The 17,816-nt window shown below is 41.9% G+C and overlaps 1 protein-coding gene across 3 annotated transcripts in view; it reads right to left on the bottom strand.

Moving 5' to 3' along the window:
* Positions 1-17,816, bottom strand: part of RAPGEF4 (Rap guanine nucleotide exchange factor 4) — a 277,773-nt gene that overhangs the window by 6,017 nt on the left and 253,940 nt on the right. For all 3 annotated transcript variants that reach the window (XM_019727445.3, XM_019727446.3, XM_019727453.3), the window contains 5 exons: positions 17,273-17,451; positions 14,232-14,322; positions 10,631-10,681; positions 9,786-9,873; positions 9,067-9,131 (listed from right to left, as the gene is read on the bottom strand). In XM_019727445.3, coding sequence (XP_019583004.3) covers positions 9,067-9,131; positions 9,786-9,873; positions 10,631-10,681; positions 14,232-14,322; positions 17,273-17,451 — 474 coding nt within the window. The remainder of the gene's footprint in view (positions 1-9,066; positions 9,132-9,785; positions 9,874-10,630; positions 10,682-14,231; positions 14,323-17,272; positions 17,452-17,816) is intronic.

Genomic DNA, 17,816 nt, shown 5'->3' with positions numbered 1-17,816 from the left:
TCTAAAGGCTTTGCATCCGAAGGGCACAAGTATATTCCATGTAGAATTATTGTAATTCTTCAGATATTGAATGGAGTGTAATTACTGAGAACCCTGGGAAATGCTGCCAGTATGCCCCTCTGAAGAATAATAAAACAATTAGTAGGGGTCAGAAACCTCTTCCTATACCATTTTGCAGGGAGTAATTGTTCTGCTTTTTAGTTTTGAAAGCTAAAACATTTCATTCTGACTTTGGTTTTAGACTACTCTTTACAGCTATACTCTGAGGCTTCATAATTTTTAGCTCATTATGTAGTTTAAAATGTGAGAACAATTGTTTAAATCAGTAATTTCCAGCTCTGGAGTTCATTCTACCTTTCCAAATCTTTGATTAATTTTAACAATGGCTTTAATTTTGACATATCCTTTTTAATTGTACTCAGAGATAACTTCAGTTTAACTTTGAAATCTAAATCTGGCTTTGCAACGAGGTCCATTCTTTTCTTTGTGAGGTCTGCTGGCACCATGTGTTGTACTATGACAACCCTCAGAAACCGTGTGTCTGCCCCACTAGCATGGCTGGTCAATGCAGAGCTACAGAATGTTTTTACAAGGCCAAAGAAGGGTTAACTCCACCTTCTGTTGCACCCACTGCCACATGCGGCATTTAATAGGCTACCGACAATTATACCCAACTACAAGGCACTTTCCCGAGTTACAGAAAGAGGCTTCAGAAGTCCCCAACAATCTCCAGGGTACATAATGCGTTTTATAACTTGCCTACAACCATGAGGCTTCTCTGTCCTTAAATGCAACCAGCAAGAAGGAACTCATCACCTCCAAGGACGGTTGCTTTTGTTCTTACACTTTTTTATTAGCAATTTCTTTATCATTTTGAGTCAAAATCTTTCCCCCTTTGCTTTTCACCCAATGATTATAGTTCTGAGCTCTGGAGCCACAACAAGGCATGTTTAGTTCCTTTTCAACAAGACAGTTCTTCAAATACTTGAAGACAACAATCATGGACATCTCTCCACCCCTGAGTCTTTTCTGGTCGGCCTAAATATTGCCAATCTTTTCCCACCATTTTTCATAAGCCGGTTTGGGTCTCTTCTGGGCAGTCTCTAGAGTGGTGTCCCAGACTGAGCAAATCACAGACTGCAGAAGAAATACTGTTTTCTTTCCTTGATCTAGACGATGCTACACTTCTCAGTCCACAATTTTTAAAAAGTCACGTTACTGAGATCTGTTGAACTAATAGTGAATTCAACCTCTCCTATTACTTCATGGAGCTGCTGTGTGGACTCAGCTTCCTTCTCTGTAGATGTGCAGTTTAATTTCTTGTGACAAAGCAGATGATTTTTGCATTTACCGCCACTGAAAGCCATCTAGTTGGAGTCTTTCTATCCTTTTGCAGACTTACACCTCCCACATGATTCATTAGTGTTCTCAGTTAAGGTTGGCAGAAACTAAGGTTGAAGAGACATAGGCTTTATTTTTTCCAACTGCCACAGCGGGGACAAAGCCAAAGATTATAACCTGGGCCTCATGGTCGTGTCAGAGCAGGTTGGCTTGCCCGGAGCAGGCCAGGCACCTTGCCTGTAATGCCAGTGGGAAAATACCTGATTACTCCAAAGCAGAACTTCTCCTCTTTTTTTTTTTTTTTTTTCCACCCAAGCAAACCTGAAATTTATGACACACTCCCATTAGAAATGGGCTTATTAAAACAGTGATTTGTAATTCAGGGGCAAAGTGCGGAGAACATGCTTTAGAAGGCGCTCTGAATCATAAAGGTGGACAGCATGAAACTCCTCTCCACATCGGAATTGATTCAGATATACCCCCACCCCCTGTAGAGAATCACCACCTGAGGGTCTGCTCATCAGACTGTCCTCAAGGATTCTAACCAAGAAAATAGTCCATAGTCAGAAGGCCAGGGCTCCCCTTGGGAGGTCCACATTTCAAATTTCACACAGCCATCACTTTTTCTCGGGACTAATTCTAAGTATAGGTCTTCAAAGCTTACTTGCAAAAATTAGTATGTTCATACAGTTCCTCACCCACAGAGCTGAGAAATGGGCCTGACTGAAGGCTGATGAATTTCCCTCAGGACGTGAACTCACAGAGGGAAGCTCAGAGAGGAAAAATGAGGCAGCAAATGCAAGACTCTGTAACTACCCTCATGTATTTAGTGCTTTATCTAGCTGAAAACGGAGGGATTCAGAAGCTGACGTTCTCCGTGGGGCCTGAGTTGCAGAGTGACCGGAACAAAGATGCCGTCCAGAAGAAGGGGAGACCAACTGTGTGCACCCCAGCCTGGCACAGGCAAGAGAAACTGAGGCTCCCATCCCAAACACAAATTTTCCTCCAGCTCTGATGCAAGTAACTCCACTTAAATCCAATGAGGTGTCAGAGGGGCCTTTTCTCAGGCCTCCCCATTTAGCTTCCGGTGGCACCTTCCCTTCAGGAGTGGTCTGGTCAAGTTATACCTTCACTCCGATCCAGATGAGCTGATAACCTACCAGGGCTTTACAGCTGTCTCGAGCTTTTCTGGCCAGCTCTGTACTGACTTTTGTCCCCCATCCAAACTCTGCCTTAGCTATTCCGTCACAGAAGTGGAGGAGCACACCTTTCTGTCGGTTTTTCAAGTTCAGACCAGCAGGCCCTCCAGGCATGGCCACCTTGCACTGTTAAACTCTCTCGACCTCCCACTCACAGGCAGACACCACAAAACCCCCTCTTCTTAGGCTGTGCCGCCTCTCTGCTGGGTCTCTCAGGGAGCTGCACCCAACTTTAGCCTCCTCTGAACGTCTGCTCTCAACAGTTTTCCTGCTCTCAATGTCTTTCCTTCTGTTGCCCTTTGAGATCTTTACCACCCTTGTTCTCACTGTTGGCCAGATTCCCTCTCTTTTCTTATTTCTGCGCCGACTGGTTTGACTCTGCCTTCCGTCTGTATGCCTATCAACTGCACAATTTCAGTCAGTGATTCCTGGCTTAGCAGGTGCAAAACCACCTTTACACTAGCTGATGATTTCACTCAGACCTTCACCTATTTGGGATATACATGGTTTTTTCCACAACAAGATCTAGAAATATATAGTCTCTCACCAGAAAGACTGTGTCCATGATAGCCACCACGTGTTAATAAGTACACAGGAAGGACCAGTGAGGAAAGATAACAAGGCCCGGAGCTGAGCCAGCCTTCACTATCTGTGTCATGGAGGAAGAACCCTGCACCCTGTCCCCTGGCCAGGGTGCTCTAATACCCGAGAGGTGTGTGACACACAGATACAGATGTGTAACACGCATGATGGTATATCATACATGTGACCACGAGATGTGGCAGTTCCAGGTGTGTCCAGGCACATGAAGAGTATTGTGCATGTCTGCATGTAGGGAAGGACGCTGAAGGATGGACACTGTTAGCACGTCAGGGCAGATGGGAGACAGAATGTGCTTAGGAACAGATGGCTAAGGGGTCATCTTGCATAAAGCATCAGTAATGTAAAATGCTTGGGACATTCGGCCTTATCAAATTTTCTAATAAAATAGAAAATAGTTTGGGATTAAATCTTTGTTACATAGAATCCTCTAAAAATGCTTTAGTGCACTGTCCTATCTCACTAAGTCGGGCACTGGCATATGATTGGGTTATTCTTTTATTCAACAAATATTTCTTGCATATTTTTGATGTGCCAGGCACATTTTTTGGGTGCTGGAGAAATATCAGTGAACAAAACTGATAAGATACCGTGTCTCCCCGAAAATAAGGCCAGATCTTACATTAATTTTTGCTCCAAAAGACGCATTAGGGCTTATGTTCAGGGGCTGTCATCCTGAAAAATCATGCTAAGGCTTATTTTCTGATTAGGTCTTATTTTCAGGGAAACACGGTACCTGGTCTAGGATGTTTACATTCTAGTGGGGAAGGCAGACAATTAAGAGGCAAATAAAGAAGATCATCTCAGATTGGGAAACCAGCTGTCAAGGCAAGGTTATCTGTCTGAGAGTGCTGGGTGTGGAGGGTAGAGGAATGTCTGAAGGGTGGTCAGGGAAGCCCACATGGAGGAGGGGACACACGAGTGAAGATCTGAATGATGAGAAGGAGCCAGACAGGTGAAGACTATGGGAAGACAGTTACAGGAAAAGGTAATGGCTAGTGCAAAGGCCCTGAGGCAGGAAGGAAAAGAAAGAAGGTTGCTATTGTCAACTTGAACTGAGTACAGAGAAGATGACGTATGTGATGAGGCTGGATAGGTGCTCAGGGTAAGAGGTCTGGATTTGATTATGGTATGTTGTGGTATTTAACATGGTTTTATTTTCCTCTGTATGAAATTATCTCTTTCCATTTTGCTTTTTGACATCTTTTTTATTATTACTGTGAACTCATTTTTATATCTTTTGTTGATTTTTAGTATTTCACATCTTTATGTTTTATCTTCTCAACTGCAACAATCTCCTGAAGGCCAAGGATCACTTTTGGGATTTCTTTATACTTCCTGCCAAATTCTTTGCCTGAACACTTTACACATATTGTATTGCTTTGAAACATACCCTTTGAAAAATTCTCATTCAGCCCAGTCTGTGAATTCTATATGAAGAAGTAAACTTTCAAAGTCCTCTTGTAGATTTCTATTGTGTTAGAAAGGTCTGGGAATTAGATTGATTTCAACATTTAGATTTTTATTTGGAGATTCTTTTTTTCCATAGCTTGATATAAGTCCAATGCTCTCTCTATGAACTTGTAATAGTATTGTTGGTGACAGAAAACATATTGTTCCTAATTGTGCAATGGCATATTAGGTACACTGAAGGGGAACAGAGTTTCTAACCCCAATATATGATTCTTTGGGATATTGATTATTTTAGGCTGGTTATTTTTAAGGCCCAGAAGGCTCAGAAAGAAACTTTGACTTTCCCTCCAACTGACTAAAAGAGTTTATGATAGAAAGCCTGTTACAGAAAGGAGTTATTATCATGGATAAGCACAGCTGCCCCTTAAACAACATGGCGGTTAGGAGTTGACCCCCATGCAGTTGAATATCTGCATATAACTTTTGAAACCCCCAAAACTTAACTACAGTTGGCCCTTGGTATCAATAGGGGATTGGTTCCACGGCCTCCATAGATACCAAAATCCATGGACGCTGAAGTCCCTTATATAAAATAATATAGAACAATGCATACAGTTGGCCCTCCACATCCATGGATTCCCAACCACAGATCAAAAATACTGTTTCAACTGTGGTTGGTTGAATCTACTGATTGAAATCCAGAGATACGGAGGGTTGACTGTTTATTGAAAAAAAAATCCACATATAAGTGGACCCATGCAGTTCAAATCCGTGTTGTTCAAGGGTCAACGGTACAGTTTAATCTGAACTAGGTGTGATAGACAGGGAGAAACCCAGCAAGGCCTGTTTGATCGAAGACCTCTTGGTGTCTCACTGTCTCTAGAGGTACCAGCAAACATTTGTTTGCTAAACATGAACTTTTTCCATCTCCCTGTGAACTGTTTTACTTCTCTTTGAGGTCCCTACCTCCTTCTCCTTAGTCCAGAATGACATGTACACCTCATTGTGCCTTACTGTCTTTGGAATTCGGCATGCTTATGTGAATTCCCGTACGTACATATTAAATTTGATTTTCTCCTCTTAAGATTGTCATTTTAATTATTCTACCCCCCCCCCATAAGAATCAAGAGGGGAAGGGAATTTTCTCTTCCTCCATAATATAAAAATAAAAGGATTCAAAATATTTCTCTTTCTTAATGAATTAGCTTCTGTTAATGTTTCCAGAAGTACAGAAGTTCGCAGCATGCTTCTCATTCCAAATAAAATGACTACCTTAAAATAACATTCATAAACAAATACACCTAAATATGGGTATGTCTGAAATAGAACCAACCTCCTAATACAGTAGCAACTGTGGCTATCAGCATGCTTTATGCAGCCTGGGGTAGTGGCAGCCGGCCAGCATATTATCTTCTAATCCATTGCTAGTCTACCTCCGAAATGTTATAAATATTCATGTATGCCATAGAAAACTACAAAGGGCTTTATTCAAACATTTTTTTGAATACTCCTTTATGTTCCCCCCAAATGAAAGAATGTCTGGTTTTTTTTTTTGTTTGTTTCCATAAGGATCAGTGTGTAAATTCTCTTTGATTCATACTCATACATCCTGAAAACCAATACCAATATGCAACAAATTCTCTAATCCTGGTTTCATACCTCAAGGGTAAAGAGGTTCAAAATAAAAATACTTAGGGTTGGCGTGGTAGTTTGCTGTGACTGTGCAATGCTGCCACCAAGAAAAGGCATCTGTGTTCCTGGCTACCCTGGTGACTTTTGCCCCTGGCTAGGGCTCCCTCTGGGGATCCAGCCTAGCAGCCCCACAAAGGCTGCCAGCTCTGCTCATCACCTGAGCCTTGCCAATGATTGACTGGGAAGCAGCATGGCCATGAACCTGAAAAGGGAACTGTATCTTTCCTCAGGACACACAGTAAGAACAGCAGCCACGAGTGGGAGTTGTAAGTGGTAGTGGTGGTGCTACGGGGACGGGGTGGGCTAGTTTATGGGGAGAAGGGGTTGGACAGTTGACAATAAGTGCCAGGTTGGTCAAAGCCAGGTTTAAAAAACATAACCAAACTGTTTTGAAATTCTATTTCATTTTCCAGTAACTTCTAACTTATGCCAGGGCAATTATAAAATTAATCTTTTTCATGGTATGATTGATTTATCAAATGAAATAAAATGTATAGTAGTTGGAGCAGAGAACAGTATTTTTATCAGTATCCTTTCTCCCCTTCTCTTTCATAGTAATAGAACCCCCTAATTTTTAGTGGGGCACATGGATACCCAAAATAAAGGCTACATATTCTAACTTTTCTTTCATATGACTACATTTCTGACCAATCAAATGTGAGCCAAGTGGTAAGTGCAACCTCAGGTCATATCCTCACAGGGAAGAAGAGTGTCTTCGCCTTTTCCCTTTCCCCTTCTCTCTGGCTGGAATGGGGTCTTGGTGATTCTCCATGTTGGATCATGTGGATGGTGAAATGGCAAGAGAAAAGCCTGGAACCTTGATCACTTCCTGAAGCAGAGCTACCATACTCGTTTGGACCTTTAAGTGAGATAGAAATACATTTATCTTGCTTAACCCACCATAAATTTGGGTTTCCGTTATTGTAGCTGAATTGCAATCTTAGCTGTTCCTGTAGCTTTCAAGCAAAAGTGGACTCTGTTTGAGAGCAGGGTGTGAAGGGACTCTGTCCTCCCTGCGAGGCATATAAGAGTCCACTGCTGTGGGCATGAAATGCAGAAATGGCGAAGGGGAACCCTCTTAATGTCCACTGAACACTGAATCTTGTACACTGAATCCTGACTTTTCCTTTGCAGGTTATGGGTGTGACATGAAGATCTAAAAACCCAGATGAAACAACTTTCATCCTCAACGGGTATTTTTGAGATTCTTGTTTGTTCTGTTTAGTTAACTTTAATGATCAAAAGTTCTAAAGCTCAGTCAACTCCTTAGGAAAACATGACTTTGATGTGTCTGTGCACATGTATATTTTATAGTCCAATGGTTGGCTTAGCTACCCCTCAGTCTGCATTTCTACATAAGTGATCCAGAAGGTTTTATGCCTATTTGCTAAAATTTTCATGTCTGGAAAACAGGTTTTTTTAAAAAAAAATCAGGGAAATATGTTTAATTCTCCACACTAACAAGTGAGCAAAGAATGTTTTTTTGTTTTTTTTTACTTTGATCAAAGAATTATTAAACTAACATGCCACTAGAGATGTTCCTACACTACCCTTGGTTTTAGGGCCGCTAATACTTGCCCTCTAGTATAGAGTGTCTTTGAGGAATGCGGACTCATGTGCTATTTCTTCAGAAGCTTAAGACATGGGAACCTAGCACCCAACAACTGCTGTACGTCTTTATCAGGCTGGGCTTTGCAATAAGCTCATTCCCAAACCTAAGTGGTGTGAGCCTCATAGGATTACTGCAGAATGTTTCAAATTCTCCTGCAGTCATATGTACTATCTGGATTTCAAGAAACAAACAGAAGCACAGTTTTCTGATAGGACTTCTATAGCACTATATGGTTTATAGGAATACTCATATACTCTGGAACCACCAACAATCTCCAGAGATGGATGGAGCAGGCATGACCTCATTTTTTGTTGGGGAAACTGACCTGCAGAGAAGTTAAGGGACCTGCAACGTGATGACGCTGAGAACTAAACCTCGTGTCTACTGAACTCCAAGTCCGGAGCGTCTCCTGCAAGTGCCACATTCACTACCAACCACAGCCGGGTGGATGCTCACCCACCGAGGTGACACTGTGACACCCCATTCATCCACGGGGCAGCCAAATGATTAAACACAATGGGGCATTCCATGAACATGCACTATGTAGCCAAAGAAAGGTTTTGGCAGGACCTGCTTTACGGCTTCACAGAAGATAAGAAAATAAACAGCAAAGAAACTAATGCCAGGTAAACACAGCTCTTTTGGGAGGGGGGGTGTGGGGGAAACCACTGGAAAATTGTGAATATGTGCCCATTCCACATCTGCTATTTAAAAGAATCTTTTTTCAAGTTCCCCCTCTGAACTTGGGTGAACTTTATTGGAATAAACAATACACATTTAGATGAATACACCATAGTAAAAATCAGCTATGGAGTTGCTTTTTACCTACATGCACCGAAGTCAGGCTCAGTAGACAAACATTTCAAAGGCATCCTGGGGCCGTCTAGCTCCACAAACCTTACAACAAAATAACATCATGGATGTCGCTCTGGAGCTTTCGTGCATTTTAGCAACAGGCAGCCAGGGACGAAACGCAGAGCATAAAAGCTAGCTGCTGCTGTGAGCCGTGGCACAAATACTATTCAACCTCACAAAAGAGAACTGACAGACTAAAATAGGTAGCCAATTTGAACCAAATATTTCCAAACTCCTTTATGTGGAACTACCTTTTTAACATGGCAGCATATATGGAAATTATTTCCTTTATAGCACAAATGTAAATTTTATTTTTAAAAAACATTATGGTTAAGGTTATAATACTGTACGCACCATTTTTTCGAAGTTTACTAGATTGTCAATGAAAGTCTTGTTCCCCTCATGAGTAAATGTCATATCTGCAAAAAAATAAAAGTCACATCCTAATCAGTAATGTCACACTAAGAAACCACAATAGCACCGTTAGGTTATGATGGAGGATTTGCATAACACTGCAGTTAAAAAAAGCTGATAATAGTTCCCTTTATGTTAGCGCTTTAACTTTCTAAAGCACTTTACCTGAGATTAGTGCAATTTTCCAACTAACCCTCTGTTTCACTTTCAAGTCTTCCCAATCATGGATTCCCGCTCTTCCACTAATGTTCCCAACCCTCTGAGAAGTCAGGGCTGAGAGGAGATGATGGAGAAGGTGGAAGGATGGGTTCACTCTTCCCAACGAGACAGATCTGAGTAGGCTCTTGTTCACCCCCCCCACACACACTCATCACGGGCGATCTGCGCATTTCCTTACATTTACCTTTTTTATTTATTTATTTATTTATTTATTTATTTATTTATTTATTTATTTTTTAAATTAGTTTCAGGTGCACAAGACAAAGCAAAACTTAGACGTTTATCATTTATATCCCTCACACTGTGTGAACCCCCCTCCCCCCATCCACTATCCCTCTGTACGTTCCCAAAACCTCTCACCTTCCCCTTATCCCCACCCCCCCGCCCCTCTAGCAACCCTCTGTTTTTCCTCCATGTTTCCAAAACTGTTTCTGATTTACCTTTAATGAGCAAAGGCATAAAAGGGATGAGAGGAGGTTCCAACTTAGCGACCGTCAGCCTGTAGGCCCTGTGGTTCCGTGAAGGATCCTTCAGAGAAACAGAGAGAATGATTCACAATTAACGACACATACAGCGCCCCCTTGACCCCCTAACACACCCAGCCCTGTCATCCCACCCCCAGGTCGTTTGGAATCAAGTGTGGCCACAAAACAAAGGTAGGACTTAGTTGAACAAATTGATATGTGTTTTAAAACAACTTCCTGTGTGACATGGAAACAATTTGCTTTTTGTTTCCTTTCTCGTTTGAAAGGGAGCTTTGCAAATAGGGATGGAGGCCTGAGACTGCTTTGACGGCAAATAGGAAAGGTGTACAACAAGCCCTACCCACAGGAGTCGCGAGCCGGATCACCCTCCTCCTGCCTCGCACAGCCAGTCTCAACTTGCCCTACCTGAAACCATCCCATCGCTCCTGCCAAGTCCCACTCACTCCTTTCTGTCTGTGAACACCTCCCAGCCAGGGTGGAAAAATAATTTTGGCCAGCCAAGAAAAATGCAGCTTGCAATCCGTAGCCAACCCGTGCTAGATGGAAAAGAATCTATTACGCTGCTTTTCTTAGTTACACAAATTGACCTTATGTGGGACATAAGTCCTCTTTAAGTTAGTTCCTGAGGGTGCCATTCATTAGTCAGACATGCTTGTTTTAGCAGCACTAAAACGGGATCATAAACTTCTTAAAGTCATACAAGGACAGATAAAATTTCTGAAATGAGAACTTCAATTCAGCTCATCAGAAATTGGATTAATGCAGACAGTGAACAGAATAAAAAAGCCACTGTCACTTACCATTAAACTTTCAAACTCCGCATAGAACTTCTTGAACTTGCTTGGAAGTTTCTGTTAATGAAATGAAAATGCCACACTCGTATGTCAGATTCAATATCTAGAGAGGTTTCACGTGTGACCATTTCTAGGGGAAACGTATTTCTTTTTGCTCTTACTCAGACATCTCGAGGACAGGCCAGACTGTCATCTGTCCTGCCATTTGAGGACAATCTTTGGACTCTAGAGGACTCACCTTTTAAGAGTCTTAACGTAGTTGAACCCAAAGTAATGATGGATTCTTTGGTCTCACTGCTTTTATCATGTGTTCTGAAATGGTTATTCCTAAGAAGACGACACTGCCAGATTACAAATGTTTTGGAACCATCTTAAACTCTCTGATTCCCACAATGAGGAATGTAGCTCAGAGAATATTAGGATTAAGTTTTAGAAATTTCGTATTTCAACCCTTCTTCTTCTCCCTTACAATGCAAGCTACACGAGAAAAGGGATTTTCATCAGTTTTGTGTATTGCTTTAGCCTTAGTACCTAAAAGAGTGTCAGGGACATAGTAGGTGCTCAATTCCTATTTATTTGAATGGATTCAACTTGTGTTTTAGAGATGGAAACAATTAAGTCTCACAGTTTAAGTGACACACCCAGAGTCACACAGCTGATGACGGTCACAGTCTCTGTCATCCACATCACCTGCCTCCTTTCCTACTGCCTCTCCTTATGTGCTCTGTGCTTTTCTACACAAGCATTTCTCCCACAGGATTTCTCTGCCCTGCTATAAAACAAAAAATTGATAGTTCCATCAATTTAGTAATTTCTTGTGTTTATATTTTGGCACACGATTCAACACCACTGACCGTACCCATGTATCTATACCAATAGGTCAATATTGAGACATCTTTCAATCTACTGGTCTCACTTTGCTTAGGTCCTAAGCGTTTAGTAATGCTGAACTTCTCTCTTCAGACGGGGCTGCTCCAAGACAGAGCAGCGTGATACGGTTCCCATCCTGATGGAGTCCCGGGCCTCCGAGTTCCCCAGCTCAGCTCGGCCTCAAACAGTGAAGTCCTGTCAACAACTGCTTCACCCATCAGACCTCTGCCAACCACAGAAAAGCCCCCCCCTCCTTTGCCCCTCAGATATGAATCACTTTAAATACTCCCATGTCAACACTGTAAAATATCTTATTTTGTTTATAGGAAGCCAAACTTATTTTCCTAGCACCTATTTTCAAGTTAGGCTTCAGGGAAATCCAATGTCCTTGCTTGGAGGGAGTGTTTAAAGGGGTAAAAACTGGGATGGGCATCAGAGAGGCAAGGATCTAATCTCACATGGAGTATCCACATTACCATGTTAGGTGATAACTTTCCGTGAACATAGACTATTTTGAAAATTAGGAGTGAATTACAGTTTTGGTTAGATCTGTCTCTTTCTTGACTTAGCTGGGTCAAAAGCAAGTGGGCCTACTATAATAAAAAGAAAACGTCGTGGGTCCTAATACTGTTATATATCCACACCCCACGCTTCCAGAGCGCTGGTTCTCAAATGGGGGCAAATTTGCAACCCCCCGGTACCCCCGGGGCATACAGTTTTTGTTGTCACAACTGGGGTGGGATGAGGTGACAGGGGCTGCTGGTACACGGTAGGTAGAGCCCAGGGATGCTGCTAAGTACCCATAATGCACAGGACAGTCCCCACCACAAAGAATTATCCTGTCCAAAATGTCAACACTGCCAATACTGCTGGGGTTCAGAACCCGAGCCAGGTTACCGTTCCCATTTGCTCTATCTCAGCTTGGTCTTTCCCTTCTATTTTGATCCATTTTCATGGACAGTTTCACATGGTTCTATAGTTCCTGGAGGTGAGGCACTATTTCCCACACCGCTCATGCAGCCATCATGGTTCTCACTGGAGTTGAAGCGAAGCCCTTGGGAGGTACTCAGCAAGTACAGGTAGATAAACCAAAATCAAAGATCTTATGAATGAAAGCTACACCTACCGAATGATGTAATTATATTTCACCTTTAAAAATGAAGGCTTATGAATGATTAAAGCTTAATCTTCTTTTATCGGCAACATGCAATGATGTCACCAGAAGCTCACAGAATGATGGATGCTTTTCTATTCCATGTAAGACTGAAGGATTGGCCAGTTAATGCTCTCCCTTTGCTGACTGTACCCCACCCCCACGCAGTCTCAATTTTTCTCTTTAAACCAGGAGAGGGGACTCCAATAGTGTTTCCCACATGCTATAGCCTTAATTTTTGGCTGCTGTCATGTGGTACCTACACTGGGCCTTCCTGGACCCTTATGAGGCTTCATACTTCTTTGATTGTCCCAGCCATCTCATTTGGACTCTGTGTGTGGGGGCGGCGGGGGGAAGGGGTTGCAGATCAGAAACTGGAAACAGGTTGCAGAAAGCAGACTATCTGAGAGGACACCCTAGGTCTCCAGAGATTCCAAGAGCTGTGGGCGACAGGACAGGTGAGTCTGTACTATGGCTCCAGTGCTCAGTTACTGGCAGCACTAACTCTGTCCTTTTAGTAGGTGGAAGATGATACAGCTGCATGGCACACGGGCCTCACCACTTCCCTCATTCCTATACTCAGGGGATGAGCTGCTGTGTGCTGTATCTGCCTAGAATTTTAAGAGAAAAACCAAGACAGAAGGACTTGTGAGGACCTGTCCTATAAACTGTGTTTCTGTTGAAGGAAACAGTTCCAGCAGGGAAATGGGGGAAGAAAATGTTACACAGAAAACACTCAGAGACGTAAACAGCTGCCTTGGAGTGCCATGGCAAATTAAGTCTCTGTTATCTACTTCTTGCCCTCTTTTTGTGTTCCACTTACACACACTTTTTTATTTTTAGTAAGAGTCTATTTTGGTGTGTATGTTCTATTAGAGGTTAGTATTTCTTTGACTATATACCACATGTAAGGGGTTAGGCGCACTTTTAGTACTTAGCTAATGAAAAATGAAGATGTTCTCCAGCACGAATGACTGACTATTAACAAGCTATTAATCATATTTGTTACAGAAATTCACAAGACACCTGCACAACTTTTGCCTCCAATGGAATATTAGCCAACTGCTATTCCTCCACACACAGAGAAGTCTGCCAGGAGATTAAGAGATACTTAGTACTCGGCTGGGCCAAACAGTTGGCCTTCTGGCTTATTCTCCCAGGAGCAAAATGACTACTTGGATAAAAATGGATCTTCCATCCTTTCTTAATTATAGATAAAGCTCATTGCAAAAGCAATAAGCAGACATTCCAGAGAACAATAGAATCAATGAGCAAAACCTTTGAAGGTATCCAAGCAATGTTGTTGACCCACTTATACCTAGGAACTAGACTTGTTATTATTTACAATGCATAGACCAAGAAGGTGAGGCTCCCTCCTTCCCCCATATAACAAAAGGCCAATGCTTTTGTAAATTCACCCTCTGAGGCAACTAGGAAAAGGAGACAGGTCACCTCCCTCAAGGTGTCCCACCTTTTCCATTGTTACACTAGTGTGAGTGATATTTCTATACAAAAAGCTCACTGGTGAGTCTGTGTTTTTATTCTTAAGGCAAAAGTCACAGCTGGATCTCAGCCGAAGCTTACCTCCCACGTTAGTGCCAAGCGGCTCACAGCAACATTGCTTAGTCCCATGACGATGGCAAAGAAGGAATTCAGATTTTTGTACTCCTTACAGCTGAAACACAAGAGGCACATGTTTGAGTAAAACGCCACTTTTGAGTGAGATTAAAACACATTAGAGTTCTATTTTCTGATAGTCATTAATATTCGTCAGGACTCCTTTATAAGAACGGGCAATGACAGATTTAATGCACTGTGTAAGTTCCACTTGGGTGACCACGTTCTGCTGTTTGATTTCTCACTGTAATTTGAGAAAGGTGATGGTTTGGGCCAGCTAAGTCCAGGTTTTGAGAATGAATTGAAAGATACCTACCCCAGGGATTGTTATTATGACCCCCCCAAAGCTTGCTAAAAGCCTTGTTGGGCCTGGAGGGAAATCTCTCATGGGAAGGGAAGAGAGAAAGTAAAATGTCCTTGAAGACGTCCAGATTTTAGCCTGACGCTGGGTACCTCCTCTAGCAGCTTGAGAGGGAACTATGGAAATCATACTGCTGAAGCCACCATGACTTCTACCTGCCATGCAAATGCTTCTAATCTGCTGAAAAATAACAATCGACAGGTCATGATCCCTTTGGGCTCAAGGAGTTTTAAAGTTGAGAAAAAAAATCTAAGCAGCTGATCAAAAAATCCCCCACAAAAACCCTTATTTTCTCTGTGTTTCACTGATGTTTTCGAAGCTGATCATTTTGAATCTGTACTTATGCCACTATTAGCTTTTATAAATATATATTTGGGAATAATAATACTGTGGAACAAGACCAAAGATTCTTTTTTTTTTTTTTTTTCCAAAGATTCTTAATAGAACGGCAATATTTAGCCGAGGTACTTGGATTAACGAGAGAGAGAGAGAGAGAGAGAGAGAGAGAGAGAGAGAGAGAAAACCCAACTTCATACGAGTTCCTTGAAAAGGGAAAGAATTCATTTTGCAATAAGCGCAAATCCTTTACCCCAAATCAATGTGGTTATGTAAGATGACTATATCATAATTAAATCCTATTTGGATTAACATTTTTGTAAAAGACTAATTAAATTATTGCATCTGCTGCCTGTGTTTTCCTTGCAAAGGTAGCAATGAGTAATTCTTAAATGGTTTATGTGGAAATGGGAAAACAGATTTCTGAGAAGCTATATAGTATCTGGTCCCACCCATGAGAAAGCAAGCGAGGCCTCTCCTGTGTAAGGACAGTGACTCACAGAACAAGGGCTCAAAACAATTTCAGAGACACCCCCGGGGCTTGAAGGCAGGGGGTATGATCATGTACCCATGTTTGCCTTTGTCCTGTCTCTGTGATCTCAAAAGAAAACATGCAGGACCGCAGACCTGCCTTTGTGGTCACTGCTCTGGTCCGTGTTACCAGCTAACTTTATCACCCTAAGTAAGTCACAACATTTCTCTGTGCCTCAGTGTGTTCATCTGTAAAAGGGGACAATAACATTTGGAGCTCCAACTTCACAAAGCTCTGGGCAAGTCAAAGAGCTTAAAGAGAATATGTTGAATTTCTCTGAAAATACCACACAAAGCATGCGACTGCCACTAGGTTTAGATCTCATTCTTATAGATCTTGGTTCATGAAAGTCCACAACCTTCTCCAGCTGGGCTGTGCAAACAGCGCCACTATGGGACAGCATGGCTTAATAATGCCTGAATAATATAAACCAATTAATACTGAAACCCAATCCACCTACACATTCACATAACCAGAAGGAAGAGAGATTAAGAAAGGCAAAAACATTTTTTTAAAATTCCAGTTTCTGAGAGCCTCTCCTATGTTGCCTCGGTAAATAACAGGATTAGGCCCACAGGTTTTCTGATCTCTCATGTTTGTGTGCAGCCTGCCTCTCTCATCCCCTTGTTGTACTTGGCACTGCCAGGCTGAGGTGAAGAGAGAATGTGCTCCTCATAATGGGAAAGCACATATTGTCACAGTTTCCATAACCATCGCCTTCTAAATATGTGAAGGCATTTGTTCCTTGCAATGGGACTCTTCAGGCTCCTCGGGGAAGTGGCTATACTCAGAACCAGAAATTCCTAAGCAACATTTTACCAAATCTTTCTCCAAAAGGGCAGCTTTTCCAAATGAAGAGATACCCACATTTGAATCAAAAGGATTTGGATATCGTGTGGAACCCTAAAATTTTTGGCAAAGTAACGCAAAGCATTTGGCAAGCCTATAGGTATAAAATGTCAAGCAGCATTTACTTCTTTGTTTAGGTCTGGAAATCAGACTCTGTATGTGATCTAAACTGTTTGGCTCAAGAAAATTGCCTAGTTGAGGTCACTTGTGTTCCCCATCTTCCAGTGCTCGAGCTCCCTGCATTTAGAAAGGAAAGAAGTCTCCCAGCCACGGCCGCATTTAGCCATTTATTTTTAGCAGTGTAGTGATATCAAAAACACGGATGTAAACAGGAGGTTGTCAGGCATATCTAAGTAGCAGGAGAAGATTAAATTCATGTCAGGGAGAAATCTAACTGGTCCCTGCAGTAAATAAATTGTTTCCCATGAAGTTCTGTTAAACGGAATATGTATAAGATGCTTGCTTTTTCTGATGTTTATGGAAATGATTTTCATGGACCAGGCTGGCTTGCCTTTACGTAGATTACTGATTTTATTCTGGCTGAGTTGGATATGTGCCCACTGCCCTCTACTGGCGAGAACGTGTCATGTTGGCTATCGACTTGAAGAGCCTCTTAGAACTTTCTGCAACAGAACTTTGCTGAAGGACACTTTACACTGAAGGAGACACAAAGTCTGAGGAGTTCAGAGCAAAAAGAAGTCAAGATTTTGACTTCAGCATCAGTGCTGTAAGATGGTAATTTATATACTGATGCCATATATTACAAGAGGTAGAATTGACATAATTCATCTTTTCCAAGAGTTTGGTTATTCTTAAGCCCCTTCTGCACAAGGAAGAATCTATGTCTTGCTTTCCTTTCTAAGGGGTGCCTGAGAACAAAATGAAAATGCAGCTCAAACCCCTTTCCTTTCCCAAGCTAATGATACTTACTGGGCTGCTATCTTAATAAATTTTTTTAAGAGCTGAACACGTTTGCTGGGCTGGGAACAAAGGCAAATCTCAGTGACAACCCAAAACTGAATTTCATTAAATCTCCTCAGGAACAAATCCAAGTTTGCTGTGGTCTTTTTAAAATTATGCCTTCCAAATGTGTGATAGATTAGCTCCAGCTAGAAAAGAAAAGGAAAACAATTTTACTTCTTTGTTTTTCAATCAAAACACCAGCAAGCCTTCTTTATTTTGGTCACGACAAATTGACATGGGTCAGCAAAGGTGAACGCAATCGCTGACCAGGAGTCGACTTACCCTACAGATGTGAAGGGCTTCAATGAGGCTTGTTAGATATATAACGATAAACTAGGTGCCGTTGGCTAAATGTGCTCAGGAAGATACAGCTTACTGTAAATCATCGAGATTTTTCTTTAACACTCAAAGACTGTGACAAGCTTTGTTAATAAACTCAGTATTTAAAAAATGATCATGTGGCTTCCATATTGCAGCGCATACTAACATTTGCAGTTGAGCAACGCAAGAA

The sequence above is a fragment of the Rhinolophus sinicus genome, chromosome 17 (assembly GCF_057876585.1).
Source record: "Rhinolophus sinicus isolate RSI-liver-muscle chromosome 17, RSI-T2T, whole genome shotgun sequence".
Classification (NCBI taxonomy): Eukaryota; Metazoa; Chordata; class Mammalia; order Chiroptera; family Rhinolophidae; genus Rhinolophus; species Rhinolophus sinicus.
Note: the sequence above shows the minus strand (reverse complement) of the source record. Positions and strands in the feature narration are given on the sequence as shown.